The sequence below is a fragment of the Orbicella franksi genome, chromosome 5 (genome assembly GCF_964199315.1).
Source record: "Orbicella franksi chromosome 5, jaOrbFran1.1, whole genome shotgun sequence".
NCBI classification, from domain to species: Eukaryota; Metazoa; Cnidaria; class Anthozoa; order Scleractinia; family Merulinidae; genus Orbicella; species Orbicella franksi.
Window position 1 is genome coordinate 20,117,401 of NC_138149.1, and position 22,516 is coordinate 20,139,916.

At 40.9% G+C, this 22,516-nt stretch overlaps 3 protein-coding genes and 2 pseudogenes across 5 annotated transcripts in view; 3 read left to right on the top strand and 2 right to left on the bottom strand.

The window, feature by feature from the left end:
- The window catches only part of LOC145487509 (uncharacterized), a 75,589-nt gene that overhangs the window by 2,348 nt on the left and 50,725 nt on the right, over positions 1–22,516 (top strand). For 2 of the 3 annotated variants that reach the window (XM_081466327.1, XM_081466325.1), the window contains exons 2-3: positions 9,498–9,643; positions 13,774–13,818. In XM_081466327.1, the coding sequence (XP_081322453.1) occupies positions 9,498–9,643; positions 13,774–13,818 (191 nt within the window). The remainder of the gene's footprint in view (positions 1–9,497; positions 9,644–13,773; positions 13,819–22,516) is intronic. The other variant, XM_081466326.1, reaches the window with a different exon arrangement.
- Positions 3,906–4,939, top strand: LOC145487552 (uncharacterized; annotated as a pseudogene).
- On the top strand, positions 5,026–5,928 carry LOC145487547 (uncharacterized; annotated as a pseudogene).
- On the bottom strand, positions 19,579–21,232 carry LOC145487533 (uncharacterized). The gene is made up of 2 exons (XM_081466356.1): positions 21,145–21,232; positions 19,579–20,669 (listed from the first exon to the last, which is right to left on the bottom strand). The coding sequence occupies exon 2, from the start codon at positions 20,638–20,640 to the stop codon at positions 19,579–19,581; it is 1,062 nt and encodes a 353-aa protein (XP_081322482.1). The 5' UTR covers positions 20,641–20,669; positions 21,145–21,232.
- On the bottom strand, positions 20,637–21,588 carry LOC145487545 (uncharacterized). The gene has a single exon (XM_081466375.1). The coding sequence runs from the start codon at positions 21,586–21,588 to the stop codon at positions 20,671–20,673; it is 918 nt and encodes a 305-aa protein (XP_081322501.1). The 3' UTR covers positions 20,637–20,670.

A 22,516-nucleotide genomic window follows, 5' to 3' on the forward strand; every position in this document is an offset into this window, starting at 1 on the left:
TATCATCTCCTTTTTTTCTGTGAACTTGGCGTAAAACTCAATACTCAGGACCTTGTCAAGTTCTTGTGGCACCATTTGTTTCAAGATTTTTTCAAGATGGTGGGACTGGCGCCAGCTTCAGAAGACGTTCGTTCATTCACTGTTTTGTGGAGCAGGGTATATTTTGACTATGTTTATTCAAAGCAACAGAGTTGAGCTCTTTTGTTGCTTTGTTTGAAACTACTGCAAACCTGGAAACATCTACCTTCTTGAGATGGCTCTGAATTTGCTGTTGTGTGGTTTTCGTTTGTTTATGATTTACTGGACTCGGTATCATACGGATCTTGAGCAGATTTTTAAGAAAAATCCCCAAAATATTCATCAAAATGGGCACTGAAAGTTGGAAACTTCCATTAAAGAAGGTCTTCAGCTTGAAGGAGCTCATAATCATCATTCAGAAATTGTAATTAATGAAATTCATCAATTTTTTTTGAAAAAACAATAACAACAAAGTTTTGGCAATAGTAGTTGCAAAATTCTCCACACAAGGCTTTTTGCCTTAAGATTTCCCGAAATTTTATTGATTACGTTAAACTAACCTTGAAATCTGATTGGCTGTTTTGTTTTACTGTCCCATTCTCATTGGCTGAGAAAAAGATGTAATTTAGAGCAAAAAATAGTGTGATTCGTGAATAAATCATACCACTGAGGGCCAATCAGATTGCAAGGATAACCAGTGATTTCAAAATGGATTTATTAAATCACGAAATATCTTCTATGTTGCTTGTAAGCACTGTAGCTAATATCATGATTTATCACTGGTTTTATAAGGGATTGATTTTTGAATATTCTGCATTAGGTGTTTATTATATAAGCACATGTTATCATGATATTATTAGAATATTTTAATGATTAATTAGAATTTCATCTTCCCCCTGTGATTTAGTGATAAACCATGATATTATCGGAACATATATTAATTGAGAATTCTTCCCCCTGTGATAAAGTGATAAATCATGATCAGAAGCATATCACCTAGATGATATGCTTCTGTCATGATACAATACAATGCTGTCCCTTTACAACCATTAAAAGCTAACCGCAAGCAAATAGCAGTGAAACTAGCTGATTTTGATATTATCATGATAATTTATATCAAGCAGTCACTGTCAGTGTCTGATCCTCTTTGTTACATGATAAAATCACTCAACTGAGATTTGAGAATAAGAGTGATACATGATATTATAGCTTGCTATTGTGAACTATAGTTTTCCATGCTATTCTCATGATGATTTGATAGTGATACTTTGATATCTCAATTTACCACTTTTTCAGCAGCTATCATGATGATAATCTCATGTAATAAATTAAATGATATTTTGATAGGAATGATTTCATGATGTTATCATTCTATTATCACCAAAATATCAGTAAAATATCAAAATATCAATTGTCAAACTAATGATATTCTATAGAATTATTTTGATAAACTGCAATCCTGCATCTTAGTGCTACCAGGGAAGGTGGGAACCAGAAGATTTCAGTTGTTTGCCGGTTTGATAGAAAACTCAGTTATTCACTTCTAATGTAAAGGATATAAACCCTGTTGAAGTGACTGAATCCCAGGAAGAGGCAACTGCTAAAATGGCTGTACAATACATTTGTCCTCTGGGAGTCCAGCAGCAGACAGAAAACTGAAAATTGCTTCAACAACTCCCAAAATATCTCGGCAAATAAGATTGGTTGTAGTTGGTGATTCTTCAAGCTGTAAGTAATTGTGTTTGAAAAACTTTGTTGTTTTTGTGTATCGTGTCAGTTGTGTATTCATCCTCTACAGCGTCTCTCTTTTCCTGACTGGATGTTTGTTTGACTTTTCTGGAGTTGGTCTTGGTGAAGGAAGTTGAATGTAACTTCCTCCTAGGATGTGTCATAGACGGTCTGGGGAACTCAGTACCAGGAGCACCCTCTCACTTTCTGGACTGACAAATTTCTTCATGTGGCCAATGTTGCTCAATTTACTCTGGCCTATGAAATTTTCAATGATAACTGCATTGCCATTCTTCTCCTCGACTCGATATGACTCTGGTTCAGTTGACGTAGTAAGATCATGTCACCCTCTGCTATGTCACTCGATCATGTCATTGTCTCCTTGAGTCTCCGAGCTTCTTGGGTGCATACCCTTTTGCCTGCATCAATTTGTTGCTAGGAAAGCATTCTTTCTAGTAGTAACTCAATTCCATGTGGTATGTGCCTTGGTCAAATTCCACAGTGGGCTGGCACTAATAGCAAAGCTCTGAATGGACCTTGAACAATATTGTGCCAAGCCAAGGAAGCTTTGTAGCTCTGATCAGTCAATTCTGTGTTTCCGCTGCCTGCACAGTGGCTTCAACCTTGTTACCAGACACTTGTAATCCTTGGTCAGACAACAGATTACCAAGGTGCTCCATGCTACTCAAATCTATTTGGCACATCTATTGCATACTTCCACATTAGACCACTTTCTTCTTCACTTGATCCAGCTAGTGATCATGCTCTTCTTGTGAAGCAACAGCTACATGTACATAGATATCATCATGACCGTTCTGAGCACCAAGGCAATCTTTGAGAATCTGTGAGATAATATGTTGAAATTTGTCAGTGGCCATATTTATACCAAATAATGGATGCTTATAGCAGTAAAATCCATTAGGCCTGGCAAAAGTGGTAATATCTCTTGACTCTGGATCAAGTTCTACTCGGTGAAACGCTATTTTCAAATCTTACTTGAAAAAGACTTTTGCCCCTGAGATTTCTTGCAGAGTCACCTCGGTGATTGGTATAGGATATTTCTCTCTCAGTATCATTTAGTTGATTTGCCAGGTATCACACATCACCATTTGTTTGTTCCACAGCAACAAGGAGGTTAATCTAACTTGAAGACCCATTCATTTTCTCTATCATGTCAAGTGCCTCAGGTTCCTCTAGATTATCAATAACCTTTTGCATCCTGCTGAAAGGGATTCCTTGCATGGCTTAAGTGATCAGGGGAACACTGTCAGTCATATTAAGTTTCAAGTGAAAGTTCTTTAATTTTCCTAGCCCAGCAAACACTTGTGGGCACTTTGCCTTTAGAACAGCCATCTTATTAGTAGGATCTTTGGATTCACAAGCATTGACAAAAAGCATCTAACATATAAATTAGTATTTCAGGATACCTAATTCTTTAGATGAACTTCTCCCTAACAAGGTGTCATCAGTCCAAGACATTATGAAGAATACTGTTACAGTATTCAATGACCTTTGTGTAGCAGGTACACAAATGTTCAACGCACATTTTCCTCTAAGCTTTAAGGGCTGTTGCATAAACTTTCCTGTCACTCTTCAACAATTCTTTTTTTCCCTTTGGACACTTCTTAATTATCAAACAATTGCTCAGACATTAGGTTGCAGGTAGCACCTGAGTTTATGATGACATGGACAGGTTCATTTTCAATCATAAGAGGTAAAGTGTTTGACTCCCCCAGGGTGAGATGAAATTCAAAAACTCCACTTGCCCTTTGGGCAAGCTGTAATTTCATCTTACTAGCCCAAATCTGTGAGGAGTTAGCCTGAAATTATGTTATTTCATAAGGATAATTAACGACAATAACTTTTAACAATAACTTTATTAATGTGTCAAATACATTCTAGTCGAGGATAAAAAACCCTCTACTAATAGGGGACACATAAAATAAATAAAATAAATTATAAAATTTAAAAACCTAAATTTGATATTTACAATAAAAAGAGACTAAAATTTAACTACATTATTTACAGTAATTCCAACAATTCTAAAATAATTCAATATGCAAAAAGAATGATAATGAATTATTTAATTAATTAATTAATAATACAGAGCTTAGATTCACTAAATCTCTTTGATTTCGCTTTTGAATTTTATGTCCAAATTGGACATTAAAGCTGCCTTCCGGAACATCCCGGTCCACCCCTCTGATTGGGAACTGATTGGGAACTGCTAGGGATGAAGTGACAAGGCCTGTATTTCTTTGATATGGTCCTTCCCTTCGGTCTGCGCAGTGCCCCCTTTCTCTTCGACCAGCTCTCCTCGGCCCTCGAGTGGATCATTCTGCCGAACCTGTAGTAGCTCTGACCACCATGCTGACTCTCTACTTCCCTGGAATTCATGGGTATCCTCTAAGACTCCCACACGATGGAGGACCGCCTCCCACAAGACAAGCTCGCTCGTACCAAACAGGCCCTCCATCAGTGGTCCTGTAAAAAATCAGCCACCCTCCAAGAACTTCAATCCCTAATAGGCACTCTCCAATTCGGATGCCGGGTGATTGGCCCAGGTCGCCCCTTCCTCCAACGTATCATCCACCTTACCAAGGGTACCCATCTCCACCACTGGCACATCAAACTCAATGCCGGTTTCCGTAAGGACATCAAGATGTGGGTTGATTTCCTAGAACACTGGAATGGGGTAAGCATTTTTCTTGATTCCCGTGTCTCCAAACCCCCCGACCTCCAACTTTTCACAGATGCCTCCGGGTCCATAGGCTATGGAGGGTTCCTAGACGGGCTATGGTTCCAGGGTCACTGGCTACCAGAACACACCCTTAACAAAAAACGGGGCATCAGTATTGAATGGCAGGAGTTATTCCCCATTTACCTGGCATGTGTCCTGTGGGGCCCCACCTGGTCGGGGAAGCGTATCCTGATGTGGTGTGACAATCAGTCAGTGGTAGCCATCATCAACTCCAAACACTCCAAGTCTCCCCGGATAATGGACCTTGTCCGCAGCATCACCCTCCTTACCCTCATTAATAACTTCACTATTAGCGCTACCCACATCCCTGGGCTGGATAATGCTATTGCTGACTCCCTTTTCCGGTTTTCAGATGGATCGTTTCCGGGCCCTGGCTCCCACAGCCTCTCTCATTCCCTGCGTCATCCCTTCATCAGCAATGCTCATCTGACAGCCTCTGTACAGCAATACTTCCATGCCTCTCTTGCCCCCTCCACAAGGCGAACCTACCAGGCAGGTCAAAAACATTTCTCAACCTCATGCATGGATTGGTGGGCCCCTCTAACCCCCTATTGCCAGCATCAGAAATGACTCTCATTTATTTTGCCTCTCACTTAGCCAAAACCATTTCATATGACACAGTCAAACTCTATTTTGTTGCCGTTCAAGACCTCCATTGTGAGCTCAACTTCCCCCTCCATATCAACAAAATGCATCGTCTTCAAAAAGTCCTGACAGGTATAAAATGCCTAGCCCCCTCAACAAGACGCGATCGCTTCCCTATCACTACCCAAATCCTCACCACAATCCACAACTATCTCCGCCCTGCACTGAGCACTAATTTAGACCATATTATGCTTTGGGCAGCCTTCACCCTAGCATTCTTCGCCTTTTTACGTGCTAGTGAGTTCACCTGTAATGGCCCCTTCAACCCTGAGGTTCATCTCACCTCCTAAGATATAACCTTCCACCCCTATTTGCAATCCCTTTCCCTTATGCGGGTTAGGATAAAACAATCCAAAACCGACCCTTTCCACCAAGGATGCACCCTCACCATAGCAAAGTCCACTTCACCCATCTGTTCTGTGATGGCGATGAAAGACTACATTCTCCAAGCCCAGCCTCCAGCAAGCTGTCCTTTATTTACGTTCTCTCAATCTGGCTCATGGCTAACCCACTCAAGCCTCACCAAGGAGCTCCGGTTTATTCTACAGCAATGCGGCTTCCTGTCCAACAACTTCTACTCCCACAGCTTCCGCATTGGGGCCGCCACATCTGCAGCCGCAGCAGGCATCCCTGCATGGCTAATTAAAGTTCTAGGACGGTGGAGCTCAGACTGCTACGAACTATATATCAAAACTCCACAATCTACTATTTTAACTGTACCTAAACTGTTAGTAAGCCACAGAAGCTCTCATTCTTTATCTTTACCTTGTAAGTAATCTTATTTTATGAACATGACATCTGACCTTTGCTCAAGAGTCTGCCCCCACTTTATCTTACTGTGGGGGAATTGCGTCCCTCAGTTAAACAAGTTCCGCAATTCGTGGCAGGGAAGTGCACCCATTAGCTGCACTTTACCCCACAGTAAGGCTCTAGCCCACTGGAGACAGGTCTGGAGAAATTACCTATTCCAAGGAGGCTACCCCCGGTACCACCTGATCTGTACTGTTCCCTCAGTCCCCCGGGACTGTGGGATATGGGCCTCACCCCTGGAGGCAGGTCTGGAACTTTTATTCCAGGGTGGCTACCCCCGGTACCACCCGATCTGTACTCCCCCAGGAGGGCCTCCTTCCTAGGCCCCTACTCCCCAGTCATCCTTTCCTGCCACCTAAATTTTACCCACAGCCAGTGTGTTATTTCCTAAATGTACAGATGTAGTATCTTTAGTGGCAGCTCAGACCAGGTCTCGAAAGAGGATCATTAAGGATTATTAAACAATTTAATATGCAAAAAGAATGATAATTAATTAATTAATTAATAATACAGAGCTTAGATTCAGTAAATCTCTTTGATTTCACTTTTGAATTAAACCTTATTAAAACAAAACATTTAGAAATACTGAATGTGTGGTTCCAGAAAATATCCATACCCCCTTGAGGGGGGGGGGGGGGTTCCAGTTTGATCCTCCACCTTGCAGGATTTTCCATTCCAGGGGGCTCACGGTACTCCCCCCACCTCCTGGAATTTCCATGATTTTTCTACTTGGGTTCCCCTACCCCTTGAAAATTCCATATCCACAAAGAACAACACTTAAGTCATTTATTTTAATCCCCTTGGTACTGTAATAAAATTCATATATTGCAGACGGAGATGCAAGGCGGCATATTTTCACAAACAATGGGAAACCTTGATTTGGTCACACAATGTACACTATTTAATTGTACATCATTTATGAGGATATTTGCTGGGTCAAGATCAAAGCTGCTGGGTAATGAAAGATTAAGGCTCTGAGATTTAGTTTCCAAAAAGTGACCGTGGAAGATTCTAGATGTAACTTCATTTTATGTTAAAAATGTGTTTGAAGTAACAACTGACTTAGAAGTGCTTCACTCCAAAATGGCATAGCAGCTGACTTTTCTTCATTCAAAGAAGTTTTCGTATGAGAATCTAAGAAAGCACTTGTCTGAAAATTTAAGCTGTTTTAAACAACCCAATCGAAGTTTTACTTTATGCATAGTCAAAACAACATATGGAATTACATTACACATGTGGAAAGTAAAGTTGTCACGCAACATGTTTTTCAAAACAGCTGTTTTGCCAAATATTGCTTAGATTTTTCTTTCAGGAAAGGAATACATCAATAAAGTCATACTCTTTCTCTTTGTAGTTTGTAAATGATAGTAAATTCAGTTTGAGCCTTAGTGTTTGTAACTTGTCACACGTTTCATGTATGTGAAACGTTGTTCAGTCATTCTATGAATAACCAAATGAAATCTTGGCTACTGCTCCAGTGCTCCTTGCTATCCATGGTTACATATGCTTCAAGACAACTAGACAAATGGTGTTGAATTGACCTTGCTAACTAACTTAAACAAACTATTAACTACATGGGCAACAATGTAAATATGTGATAACCTTGTTACGGCAAGCTTTTGTCTTGCACCACCGCTACTCTGTCGGGACACATGGTCGGGAAAAAATTATCATTTAATTGATTTCTGTTGCTTAAATTGTACATTTTACTTTAAAAAAGATTTGTATTGCTTCACATTCTCTCACGAACTGTCTACTAAACAGAACGTCTGAAGTTTGCCATTTGGAAAAAAATACCCAACATATTTTCACTCATGTCCACCTCTTGCTTGCCTGTTGGGCAACCTGTGATAAGAAGGTGCTAGGCCGACCGATCGTTTCACTAGTCCCGGGCTATTGGACAGCGTTTTTGTCACATCCTGCTCCCCATCCAAGGAGCTGAAGACATAGTATCCATCATCCTTGTTAACTTTGGTTCCTTGCCTGCTACCTAGGTGAGGTTGGTCACTTATTTTATGTATGCCTTGTCGATTTCTTCCAGATTTACCTCTTCCACTGCTGTCATCTCTTCCTTTGCTCTTTTTTTGTCTCAGGACAGTGCTTATGTGAGGCTGGTTCCCTAATGCAGTCAGAATGTTCACAACAATTCATCACACACTAAATTCACATTGCTAAATTCACAACTCAATTTACATGTACAACCTGGTTTGGAGGCTAACAGGCCAAATGTTCAGCCCATCCCCACTTTTGCTATTCAGCAATTTGACAATCTTTTCCTTCTCATGAAATGATTATATGAATAACTCAAGACATGTGAATCTCATGTACTTTGCAATCAACATTACATTACTAGAAAACCCTTGGTTACTTCAGTCTCCAGACTCATGCAGTACACTTTTTTCTTTGTCTTTACATTTTACTGATATAAAAAAAAAACTGTAAATGTACGAGTAAATAAAGCTATTGTTGTTGTCACATTGCACCAGTCACAAACCCTCTCCATGTTCTAATAGGCTTCTTAATGTTAGTGCATTGTTGAGCACTCATTCGTTCGACACATGTTTTTAATAGGACCACATGTTGCTTTTTTTTTACCAAAAATACAGATTTTCAAACTTTGGGAGGTTCCTGTTCATTCAGTTTTAATTTTTCAGCCCTGTGAATGGAACCAAATGGATAATTTTTTAAGGATCAAAATCATGCTGGTATGCTTCCCTCTCTTTGAAAATTGCAATTAAAGTAATGTACACAATTTCGGGACCCAGTGCCAGAGACACTTGGTGTTCTGGGCAGTTTAGAGAGAAGAACGACAGGTGATGAAATGGTTAAAATTGTGGGGTTTGCTGGCAAGCATTTCTTCACTCGTCTTGTTTTATGCCAGCCCAAAATGCAGAACGGAGGACTCTAATTTGTATAGGAACTTTGCTATGCAACCCAGGGGGAGACTCCCACATGAAAAGGCCGGGGATGCTCTTCGTCTCGCTTTAATAAGGGGATTTTGGTCTCACTTAGGGTGTTCATGACAAAATACCACTAATTTTAGCTGTCAAAGTATCTTTTAGGGTGCAGTCGAAGAAATAATAATAAAAAATGTTCTTATTTCTGCTTTTAGGCTTGATTTATGTGGATCTCTCGAGTGTGGATCTCTCGAGTCTGGTCTACAATCTAGCGCAGGCTCCTTTTTTTGAACAGCAGCTGGTAATGGACTCTAATCTGTTTTACAGAGTAAATTTTGGCATCTTTTTAGTTTTAGGGTTCAAATAAAGCTTGAGCCACACCCAGATTGATCTCCTTTAGGGGTCTAATTCAAATTAGAATTAGGGGAGTCTCTGACCTCAGGGTTATGCATGCTATAGAAACTCAAAATATCTTTCAAGAAAAATTAAGCTTTTGAAATTTAGACAAATGTAAATTATACTACAAGTAAAAATCGTTTTCTTTTCTAAGTTTTTTTGGTCACTACTGAGGGGGAGTTGATGTATTAGACATTCTTAAATATAAATCACTCTGACTGTTACTTTTTAAATGATTATAGGTGCTTCATCACTTGGAAGTGTTTTCAGGGAAACTAATGACTTGGAGTCAGTTCAAGTTGTCCACCATGCAATAAAGAACGGGATTAACTATATCGATGTTGCTCCCTGGTATGGTCATGGCAAAGCAGAGACTGTTTTAGGCAAGGTCCGTATTTTTTACAATAATTAGTCAAATATTTAATAATTTTTGTTAGTAATAGTTATCTCGAGTCATCATACTTAGTTACAGAAGATTGAAATAAAAGCATATTCTAAATTAATTACTGTTAATGATTCAATTTAACGCCCAGTGGATAGTAAGGTGTTGTAACATTATTGCATTCCTGGATAGTACATGAGATGGAAATTTCTCAATGGAAAGTACCAGAGTTTTTCTCGAAATTGGCTTTTCACATGAATAAGAAATTTAAGACATGGGGTAAGTCTCTGCAGTTACCATATGCTAATGAAGCAAAATTTTGGTCAACATCAATCCAATATGGTCTAAGCTCTAGTAAGCAACCACCTCCTGTAAGCAACCACCTACACCTGTAGGCTTGACATTGACATGGTCACTTATGGGAGATTCGACTGTAACACCAAAACTATTCCTCTAGAAGAGAATGCTAATTTAATAAACGATACATTCGGTTGAACTATCGATATCTCCGTATTGTGGACAAGAAAGTGCATTTTATTCCTATCCGCAGTGTTTATTAGTGTGGTTTTTGTTTCACATGAATTCAGAAAGACCTTTGATTCAAACCTTCTTGCAACTCAAAGGTCAATATCATTGCTTCTAAGCCATTATCGGCCTCTTTATTACCATCCGTTGAGTCTTCTTGATGCTTATTACATACCATTTTGAACTCTTTAAAGGTGCATGTGTTTTGGTTCTAAGTACAGAATTTTGTTGTCTAGTAGAAAACCTCAACACACAATGCCTTACTGCCCCCATAGAATATGCAAATGACCAAACACAATAAACACCAAAAAACCTCTGGGGAGTAGAAAAGAGGCAATTTCTAAGTATTTTTCAAAGGGCCATGTGCCTCACCTACCCTGTTAGGGAGTTCATATGCTCCTCCCCAACTCCTACACAAAGTAAACAAATTTCTGTTACAATCTTTTAGTATGTTGTCATATTGCACATGTCCTCAGTTTTATCATTACCTGAAAATTGCAGCAAAAGGGTTGATGAAACCATATTGGATTTTGTATGGGATAACAAACTACATGAAATTAAAACAAATACATTAATTGGAGACAGGAATGTGGGTGGAATAAAAATGAGTGAGTTTGAGTCGATGAATAAAACCTTGAAAGCTTCATGGGTGAGAAGATTTAATACAGAGGTGAACGTGCCGTGGAAAATCATCCCAAATTACATGACTTGACACCTAGGCAGTTTTAAGTTCTAATACTGTCATGCAGTTGTAAAACCAAAGAACTCAATTTAAACAGCATTCCTTGTTTCTATTTAGAAATTCTAAATTGTTGGGAAATGATAAAAAAAATCAAAGCTGAAATAGGTCAAGAAAAAACAGATCCATACAATGCCATAATATGGAACAACCATGAAATAAAAATTGCAACTAAACCAATATTTTATGAGTCATGGCACAAGGCAGGTGTTACAAAAGTTAAACACCTCTTAAACCCTAATAGCAGAAAATTCCTAACATAACCTTTTCAAAGTTAAATCTAGTTTCCCTGTATACTATGGCCTTCTCAGTGCAATTAAAAATAAATGGAAAATTTCACCTTCTGGTAGACAGAGGCAAACACGGAAACAGAACTGGTACGACAAGGAAGAAAATCTTTCCAATGCTGCTCTGCACAAAATAGTTGTTGAGAACAAATTTCAACCACCTACCAATGAAAACTGAATTATTAGTTATGGAGTAGAGCCTTCTGAAATCCAAAAATTATATAAATGGCCTTTTTCTGTCATGAAAATTACAAAGTTAATAATGTTTGAATTCAAGATAAACCACAATATCATCTACACTAAGGACAAACTTAAAAGAGCCAACATAATAGCTGATGATTTATGCTATCTATGTAAAAGTGAACAGCATACAATCCAGCATACGCTTTTAAAGTGGTCCCATGTAGCTTTATTTTGGAATGAATCTTTTGACTGGTGGTCGCAAGTCACCAGTGAAAACATTCAGTTACCAGACTCAACAATTTTTGACGGACCTACAAACCCACTCAAGCGCCATCATTTTACCCTAAGCTTGGCTTTGTTGGTGGCAAAATACTTAAAATGTAACCTAAATGAACAATCTTTACTCTTCGAGAAAACATAATGACTGAAAGGCACATTGCAATAGAAAACAAAACTGCCAGGCTCTTTAATGAGAAATGGAAATGCCTTACATTAAAAGATTTTGTTCAAGAAATTTTGCCATTCATTCCACCATTAAATTCACCAGTTCACACTCTTCTACTAACATACCTTTTCTTGTCGTTAGTGTCTCTGTGACTAACGGCAGTAGTATATCTACTGACCTCTACACCAAACCTACAGACAAACACCAACATCTACTCTATTCATCTTGTCATCCCTTACATACTAAAAAAGCCATTCCTTTCAGTCTAGCACTCCGCTTATGATGTGTCTGTTCTACCGATGCCACGTTTAATACTTGCGCTGCTCAACTTACCACTTACCTCCTTAAACGAGGTTACAACCATAATTTTGTCACCAAACAAATACGACGAGCCGCCGACATCCCCCGCACTCTCTAGACTCTCTCCCCAACAACGTCAACAAACCTAAACGTATACCATTTATAACTACCTTCAATCCATCACTTCCTCACATCTCTAACATCATCAAAAAACTTTACAATTTGTTGCTCTCTTCTAATGGCTGCAAAAATGTTTTTCAGCATTTGCCTGTTGTAGCCTTCAGACGCTCCCCTAACCTTCATGAGTTACTAGTTACAGCTAAACTCTCTTCTAATTCTTCTAATCCCCAACTCCCTTCTGGTTCTTTCCGTTGTGGCTACTTGTCCTTACATTTCTCACAGACTTACTACATATACCTTCTTTTCTACCAGGGAAACGCACCCCATAAAATCTAACCTGACCTGTGACACTAAAAACCTCATCTACATGATTCAATGTAACCGCTGTAATTTACAATACATAGGAGAGACGAAACAACGATTAAAAGACCGATTTAATGAACACCATCATACCATAGATAGCCCTAACAACAAATCTAAACCTACTACAGCTACTGAACATTTCCTGTCCTCTCCTAACCACACTGCTAACGACATGCAATTAATCCCCATCGAAAAAATCTGTTCGAACCGGGACTCTATCCGTAAGGCCAGGGAAGCTTTTTTAATTCAAAAAGGCAGAACAATTGATCCTGATGGTCTGAACATCTGCGAAGAAACATATTAATTGTTTCCATTTGTTTTCTTTTATCGTGTTATTTTATTTTACTGTATGTTTATCTTTAATTTACACTGTCAATTACTTTTACGTATTTCTGGTATTACGTAAATATCGGCTACATAAAAACACGTCCCAATGTAAAATTTTCATTGTACCTGAAGAAGGCTGGTTTGGCCAGCTGAAATATAATACACCTTCAAAAAATCATCCTAGCTACGTTGTGTCGGTTTTTGCTTTTGCATTCTTCATTTTGTATGTAAAGCCGATTAGATCACTATTGATCCAATGTATACCAGCAGGATCATCGTTCCAGTTGCGTGCTTAAACATTTTATAGTCAAAATTATTGACAACTGAGGGCCATGTCTTTGATCAGTAACTAAGCATTTCACTTTCTTGAAGCTCCTTTCCCGCTTTCCCAATATTCTAACCCCAATAGTCCTCCGTCCCAACCACTTTGCACTAAAAAGGGCGTTTAATCAAGTCATGATTACAACAACAGATACTGTTACTCAAGAACTGTTAATCAAAATTAATTCAATATTTGAGTATAGACTGGTATTTTTAAAAACATATCCTACATAGGAAAAAAGGCTTTTAAACACCAGTGGCCTACAGCTCTTGAGCACTGTTTATCTCCAGTATGTGTAGGATGAAGCAGCTAGGAGTATTCTTACTTCTCCTGGATAGGATGTTACAGTGTAGTCCATCACAAGTAGCTCCCAGTATTCTGTCCCCGAGAATATATAATAAATTTAAACCTGGGTAGAGAGAGGCACTTGTGACTGATAGCTGTATGTCAAAAAGTAGCACCTTTTCGCTTAAACTTGTGTTTGATGTTATGACAACTAACTTGTTACGTCTGTTTTGTATTTAGGCTCTAAAAGGTATTCCTCGAGAAGCATACTTCATTGCTACAAAGGTATATTTCCTTCTGTTACAGTTTGAACAACCTCACTCTCTTGAACTCAGTTATCTTGAACTGCTGCTATCTCGAACTCAAATCATTTTCCCTTAGAAATACTTTTTCAGTCACTTGCTATGAAATATCTGGAAAACCCAGACATCTTGAAGTATTTTTCGTTTTCATTTGTTAAGATTTGAAGATAATGGGGTTCAACAATTTTAATCATTGGGATAAGGGTAACCCGAAAACATTGACTCCTGGTCTGCGGACCGCCACTATGGACTGGGTCGACAGACTACCCTACAGACCATGAAAAGCTTCAAAAACATATTTTGGTTAGGAGAAGCAGAAAGTTCAAGGAATTCATTCAAGGTTTTGGTATATCATGGGCTTCCATTTATCAGGAGAAGGTGATCTCCATGTTAACTAAATGCAATCATAGTACAAGTTAAATGTGAAATGACTTTGATGATACTGATACATTTGAAAAGAAAGTGGTGTTATGCTGCATTATGTTCAGTAGGGCTGAAACTTCAGTGCCTGGTGGCCAGCTGGGCCAGTATCATTGATTTCTAAGTCACCCATGACCAAATAAAATGGATGGACGAATGAGAATTATTTATGGATTAAGTTCTCTTGGAATTTTCCACTTATGAACTAAACATTCAATGAAGTCAGTGAAATTAGAATTAGGGGGAAGAGAAAAACAAGGTAGTCTTACTAATTATTAAACTATTGGTTCCTTTTTTTATTGCAAGTTTGTAGTTCGCATTACATTTGGTGCACAGAATTATTTTGCCCTGGTAGGTTCAAGTCACCTCTGGCAATCTGGCGACTGCCAAGTTTGAGCCCAGTGTTCAATAGATTCAATCTAAGAAAGAAAACCTCTTTTAAACTAAAATGCAAGCTACATAATGAAGGCTAAGAGAAGCCTCGAGGCTCCTGACCATGATATCCTGTGTGTCCAGCACATAATTAAGCTTAATATATGAAAAAAGTAAGTTGCCCAAAGGCAATAGCTAGTTGCTCGTGGCACCCAGGTGCCTCTAGAGCACAGCCCTGATAACAATTTTATTAATGCTTTTATACAGGGTGGGCTAGGACTCTTACGATTGGTCACAAGAAGAACTATGTTTTATAAGCAAAAAGAAAAAGTCTTCAATCTTGAAAACCTTTGTGTCATTATTTGTGTTTCACTGTGTAGAAAAAGTTTGTGGACACTTTGTGGCAACCAGATTTTTCCTTCTGGTGCAGCTAAAAAAGGTGTTAATAGGGTGCCATGAAAACCAATTTTCAAGCTTAACTTGCTCCTTGGGCAAGCTGTAACTACGATGTACTAGCCCAAACATCATTCTCACTTAGCGGCCCCATTAAAGTTCATCTCTAACTGTACCTCTGCAATTTGAATTCCCTCAAAACTTTTTCCAAGAAACTTTCCTTGCCTGACTGCAAAATCCACTAGCCCTGTGCTATTGGAGACAACCATCTTTGCATACTGGTTTAGTTGGTGTCTGTTCAAGAAAGTTAATTTCAGACCCTGCAGGTTCTTGTAAAGGTCATCTGGCAAAGTGCATGGTTTACAGTTTTAAAGTGGTACTACAACGAAAATCACATCTTTTATTGTACTCAATGTCCAACACGCTACTTGGCCTTTAATCGATAAGACGAAATGTACAATTTAATGAGTGCAAACAGAAGCTATGAAAAGGGAGCGGTTGCTACAAACAAAATAAATTACAAGTTATAGACGAATACAATAAAAGAAACAGAAATAACGAGCCAAAGGTAGACGATACTTACAAGCGTTGTGACTAGGAAGCTAAGATACACGTAAAAAAAGGAAAACGGCAGGGCGGTAAACGAGACAAGATGACGGTAGCGTCGCGAAGAAAATGCACAAATAAACTAGAAAGACGCATACAAAGGGGACTAAAACAAAGCAAAATTATGCGAAAAAACCTAACAGAACATCGATAACGTGAAAGCGAGATAAACGAAAAGAATGCGATGATCATGAAAGAATGCACACACAAATGGAAAAAATAACAATTAAATGCGGCTGCAACATCTGGCTCCTCTAAGAGTTTACTAAAACTCTTAAGTTCTCAGTTTTTAACGTTAAAGTTCATAACACAGTTCTCCACTCCTTATGGCTCCTCTGGCTGGGATTTAGCCTGGTCTTCATTTCTCATTCTCCAGTATCAGCACAAGTTTGTCGATTGGGCGATCTAGGGTTGTTGTTGCCGTGGTAACTCTGACCGACCTGACCTGTCCATTTGAATCCGGGTGTACGTCGACAACTCGGGCCATGCTCCAGTCGTTTCTTGAGGCTCGATCATCTACGATCCGTACCAGGTCTCCCTTTTCGAAGTTTCTTCGGGGGCGGTTCCATTTTACTCTCTTTTGTAGATTTTGGACGTACTCTTTTCTCCATCTCAACTAAAAGACATTGGAAAGATACTGCACATGTTTCCATCTTTTGTGGAGGTACAAGTCAGCTTTCTGAAAGTTTCCTGGCGGAGGCATGACAACCCTTGACTTCATAGTCAGTATCTGATTTGGTGTGAGTGGATCCAGATCCTCAGGATCGCTTGATGGGACAGTGAGCGGGCGACTGTTGATGATGCATTCTACCTTGGTTAATAGGGTTCTAAAGGACTCATCGTCGAGGGTGTGGCCGTGTTCTCGCATCAATGCAGACAAAACTGATCTGACAGATCGTATCTGGCGCTCCCAAACGCCACCCATGTGGGACGCTGCCAGAGGATTCTGTTTCCATTGGATAATCCAGTCAGCATTGAAGTCTCTGCAAAGATTCCTTTGGATTGCGCTGTGGTCCAGCTCGTCTAAAGCTTTCTTTAGTTCGCTTTCTGCTCCTACGATGTTGGTGCCTTGGTCTGATCTGATCTCACGTACTGGCCCTCTCCTTGCTGTGAATCGTCGAAGGGCGTTAATGAAGGAATCCGTTTCCAATGAGTCGGCCGTTTCAATGTGCACTGCTCGGCTAGCTAGGCAGGTAAATAGTACTCCATAGTGTTTAACATCTCTCCGTCCTTGCTTGATGTAGAAGGGACCAAAATAATCAATGCCACTATATGTGAAGGGACGGGAGGGCATTATTCGCTCCTTAGGAAGGTCAGCCATCTTTTGTTCACCTGTCATTCCACGAAGATGACGACACACCACGCACTTGGAGATGAAATGTCTCACAACAGAATTGGCATTAGGTATCCAATATTGACTTCTTAGTTCGCTCAGTGTAATGCCCCTGCCAGCATGGGCGACCTTCGTATGGGTGTCGTGAATTATGAGGTCCACAATGAAACTCTTCTTCGGGAGGATTACAGGATGCTTAAAGCCTTCTGAAAACTCTTCTGACTTGCTTAGTCTTCCGCCGACATCTATGAGTCCGTCCCGGTCCAGGAAAGGATCAAGCTGATACAATGTGCTAGATTTCTTGATTTCGGACTTTATTGCCTTTACAAATTGGCGGTCACTCTCACAATCTACTTGTCGAACTTTCTGCAGAGCTTCTATTTCTTTGGGAAATGCACCGCTTTGTACCAATTTCAGAATGGTCTTCTCCGCTCTGTCTAATTCTTCTACTCTTAAGGGCTTGCGTTTCACGTTTGCTGTACGTCTCACTTTGTCAGCTCCATCCTTGGAAAGCAATGCCCTCTCATCGGAGTTAGGTTTTAGACGGAGTATCCAGGCAATGGATTTTTTCATACGGTGCCACTCGGAAAAGTGTGTGAGCCTCTTCAAAAGGTCTGCGTTCTCTTCAACATCCATGCTGTTCACAAGAACCTTCTTAACCTCAGGATCATTGTAGGAAATGTCGTCCAAGTCACCAGGAAGTTGAGGCCATTCGCTCTCGGGTAGCCATAGGAAATTTGGACCTGTAATCCAACAATGCTGTTTGGATAACTCATGGCCTTTCAAACCACATGACGAGTCATCAGCTGGATTAATGTCGGTCCCAATGTACCTCCACTGGTTAGGATTTGTTGCATTTCTTATTGTTTGCACGCGATTTGCCACAAACACGTGGAAACGCTTCTTGTCATTTCGGATGTACTTCAAAACAGTTGTACTGTCTGTCCAATAAGTCTTACTCTCAGCAGGTTCGTCTAACTCTCTAGCAATCATCTCTCCCACTCTAACTGAAACTGTGGCTGCCGTAAGCTCGAGGCGTGGAATTGTCATGGTCTTAACAGGAACTACGCGGGCTTTCCCCATAAGGAACGCACAATGGATGTCTCCTTTCTCATTCTCAATTCTGAGGTATGTCACTTGACCGTAACCCGTTGAGCTAGCATCAGAGAAGTTGTGGATTTGTCTGGAGACGACTGTACCAAAGTTTGCAGGTTTGAGACATTGCTCCATAGAGAAACGTTCCAGGGCAGGCAACTGGCTTCTCCAATTCTCCCAACGTACACGGTACTCTTCGCCAATGTCTTCATCCCAGCTTAACTTGGTGTGACACAGATCCTGCAGTATTGACTTTCCGACCAACAGAAAGGGTGCTGCTATTCCCAGAGGGTCGTAAACGGAAGATATCGTAGACAATATTCCTCTTCGGGTTAGCGGCTGGTTTTTAAGGACGATTCTGAAACCAAACGTATCCGACTCGATTGCCCACTGAACGCCAAGAGCCCTCTCAAACGGAAGTTCACCACTGCCTAGCTCTAATGTTCTCACGTCTTGGGCACGAGCTTTGTCTGGGACACTTTCTAGTATGGGTCTACTGTTGCTAACGAACTTGGCCAGATTGAAACCTCCATGTGCACAGGCATGGCGAACACCACGTATTCTTTGAATAGCGGACTCCTCCGTATCTTCTGGGCAAAGGCAGTCGTCAACATAGAAATTCTTCCTCAACATGTTAGTGGTTTCTGGACCAACGGCCTCCTCAGCGTCATCAGCTGCTTTTTGTAGCACGAAGTTTGAACAACTTGGCGAGGAAACTGCACCAAATAAATAGACGTTCATCTGATACTCCTCAAGATTCTGCGTTAAATCTCCATCAGGCCACCATAGGAAGCGCAAGAAGTCTCGCTGGCCTTCTGGTACCCAGACTTGATGGAACATGGAATCAATATCACTCATGAAGGCGACCGGTCCTTGGCGGAATCTTGTCAGAACACCTACGAGTCGATTCGTCAGGTCAGGCCCCTGCAACAATTGGTCGTTTAGCGATGTTCCTCCGAACCTGGTACTACAGTCGAATACGACCCTGATCTTGTTGGGCTTCTTAGCGTGGTAGACGCCATGGTGGGGTATGTACCAAAGTTGGCCTGTCTTAGCAAATAGACGATCTGATGGCACCTTCCTAGCAAATCCCTTGGCAATAATACTGTTCATGAAATTGACATAGTCCTTGTAAAATGTCTCATTATTGATAAACTTCTTTCTTAACCAGTGTGCTCTTTGAAGGACCTGCTCCTTGTTCTCAGGAAAGCGTACATCGTCACGGCGGAATGGAAGGGGAATCTCGTAATGACTATCTTCTGTATGCCGAATACCCTGGGTAACTATCTTGAGAAACTTCTTGTCTTCTTGTGAGTGTCCTTGTTCCTTATCATCAGTTCGCTCGCTGAAGTCTAGCTCAAACATCTTGTTCAGCACTTGTGGAGTAACGATTTCTCTGACTTTGTTCTCTACCATGAAGTGGTGATTGAGGTGTCTACCAGAACAGACTTCCATTGCAGCAACTCTATGGCAATTTACAGTAGGATGCTCTTCATAGCACATGTATAAGGGCCCAACTATTGCCTATCCAGCAAACGTTTTAATTGCAAATGGACCACCATCTTCGCTTGCTAATACATCCATTGGCTCGAGAGCTTTCGGACAATTAGAGCCAATCAGAAGACTGATCTTGGCATTAGGTAACTGTGGTGGCAGATCTGCTTCTATGCCTTTAAGATGTTTCCATCGATGAGCAAGTTCAGGCGTAGGGATGTTATCGCAGGTAGAAAGGTCCTTTTTGGTGAAGATCTTCGGTAATTGCATGGTATTGTCACCCTTTAAATCTGAAACGACCAATCCGTTCAAAACCTTGGCGTCGTGTAACTTGGTGCCATTGACGGTCTTCACCATCAGCTGTGTATCGGTACCCTTTACACCCAAACTGGATGCGATATCTTCTAGAACAAAGGAACCGGTGCTGCAAGCATCAAGCATGGCGTAAGTGAGGACTTCACTTTCTGCAGATCTCAACCTGACAGGAATGATGGGTACAGCGGAGACCGACTTCTCAGCGCCAGTGGCATTACAGGTTGCTTGGGCCATTTCAGTGTGAGCATTCACAACATGATCCTTACGCTGCGGAGGCGGGGGGATCTGCTGCTTGGAGGCTACTTGATTGATGCGGAAGTTGTCATCATGAAGTCCCGTGGGATGACGACGTGAACACTTCTTACAAGTTCTCCTCTGGGCGCACCCGTTAGATCTGTGGCCAGGATCGTAACATGAGAAACAGAGCTCCTTTTCTTTGAGGAACTCCTTCCTATCTGGTAAAGATCTCTTCAAGTAGGCTTGGCAATCGTCTAAGTTGTGCCCCTTGTTGCAAAGCTTACAAATGATGGTAGGGTTACGTGAAGCAATTGTTTTGTCAGCGGTTACATCTGTTGCGTGATTGGAGACGTGATGCGGGGCACGAGCACGGTCCCCGAAAGTTTTAGGCTTCCCAGAACCTTTGCCTTTGTTGGAACGATCAGGGCGATCTAATGAGCCATCCAAGTGATGGAGGGCTCCTCGCGAAAAGACTGGATCTGTTGCAATCCCTGCTTCGGTGTTTACGAAGGTCATGAAATCATCAAATGTGGGGATCATTCCTCTAGCAAGTCTACTTTTATTGGCTTCTCACCTCCATCGGTCTTGGAGCGGAAAAGGAAGCTTTGACACCATACTTTGTAAGTTGTGTGGGTGGTTGAGGATGGATAGAAAGGTTAGGGTCGACATTGCGCTCCGGCACTGACCGAGAAAGATGGAAAGTCGGTCTAATGCCAGTTCATCTCCTGACCGTATGTGAGGCCATTCGTTAATCTTCTTAATGTACGCATTCGATATCTTGTAAGGATCCCCGTACTTCTCCTGTAGGAGTTTCTTAGCTTCTATGTAGCCGCTGTTTCTATCCAAGTGACGACATCCTTTGATGAGCTCCTTCGGTTCTCCTTGTAAGTATTGCTCCAAGTATTGCAAACGAACATCGTTAGCGCTCACTCTAGCATCCACTTGGGATTCAAAGCTTCTAGTAAATGTGGAATATTCCAAAGGATTGCCAGTAAATTTAGTCAGCGTGAGTGACGGAAGTAAACTCTGTTGTTGTTGTTCCGCCAACAGTTCAGTTAATCTGTTTTGTTTCTGAAGAATGTCACAAAACTGCGTATTTGGCTGTGTGTCGGTGACGTGAAACTCAGGTGCGAGAGGGTTTAACTTCGTAGGATGTCGCGTCGGCTTAGGAGGTGTTTGTGTAATAGGAGCATCATCATGGAAACCCCCAGTAAAGTTCACATTCGTTACAGTGTTCGACGTTGGGCTTGGAACAGTGTAAATACTGGATACAGGCAGAAAAGATGGCCCAGAGAGAGAAATTCCTGGTACACGAGAGGCTCCTGAAGGCATTTCCGGCTGGTGGCTTAAATCTTCCTTGACGTCATTCTCGATTTCTGCGAACACACGTTCACGAACTTGGGCGACTGCTAATTGTTCTTCTAAACGTAACCTCTTGGCCCTTTTCTCTAGCTCTTGCCTTTGTTCCAACATAGGCACTTTTGCCATTAATTCGGCCGCTTTTGCCTTTTCTTTCGCTCTGGTGGAGATGTTTAAGGATCTCGATGTTGCGTGAGAGCGATGCGATGCTTGCGTACGTCTTGAACTGGCTTGAGATCTAACCTCCAAATTCTGCTCGAGGACCTCTTTCGCAGACAAAATCTAGCGAACGGTTTTTTCAATAAAATCGCTTATTTGCTTACTCTTTTCGGCATACCAATCGTTAGCTACGGTTAGCTGGTCACCTTCACCCTCGAGGTCGTCCAACAATACAGCGACGCATCTCGTTAATTCTTCCACGGTGACACGAAATGCAGTCAGATTCCTTTCCACGACGTGCACGTTTTCTTTGGTACTTGCTGAAGAAACAATTTCCTTAATTTGCCGTTGGATTCTTTTATTGACAGTTTGACAGTCTGTCCATCAAAGATGAGCGATATAGGCCTTTCCTTTCTCGGTGCACTGCCTTCGCCTTGTTACACCGGTTAAGAGGGCCGTGCCTGCAGATTCTAAACTGTCGCTTTCCAATCCAATTTGTTCCTGTTGGCTTCCAGTGCTTTCGATTGGATCCACAACGTTTCAACGGATATTGTAGTCAACGTCCAACACGCTACTTGGCCTTTAATCGATAAGACGAAATGTACAATTTAACGAGTGCGAACAGAAGCGTTGAAAAGGGAGCGGTTACTACAAACAAAATAAATTACAAGTTATAGACGAATACAATAAAAGAAACAGAAATAACGAGCCGAAGGTAGACGATACTTACAAACGTTGTATGACTAGGATACTAAGATACACGTAAAAAAAGGAAAACGGCAGGGCGGTAAACGAGACGAGATGATGGTAGCGTCGCGAAGAAAATGCACAAATAAATTAGAAAGACGCATACAAAGGGGACTAAAACAAAGCAAAATTATGCGAAAAAACCTAACAG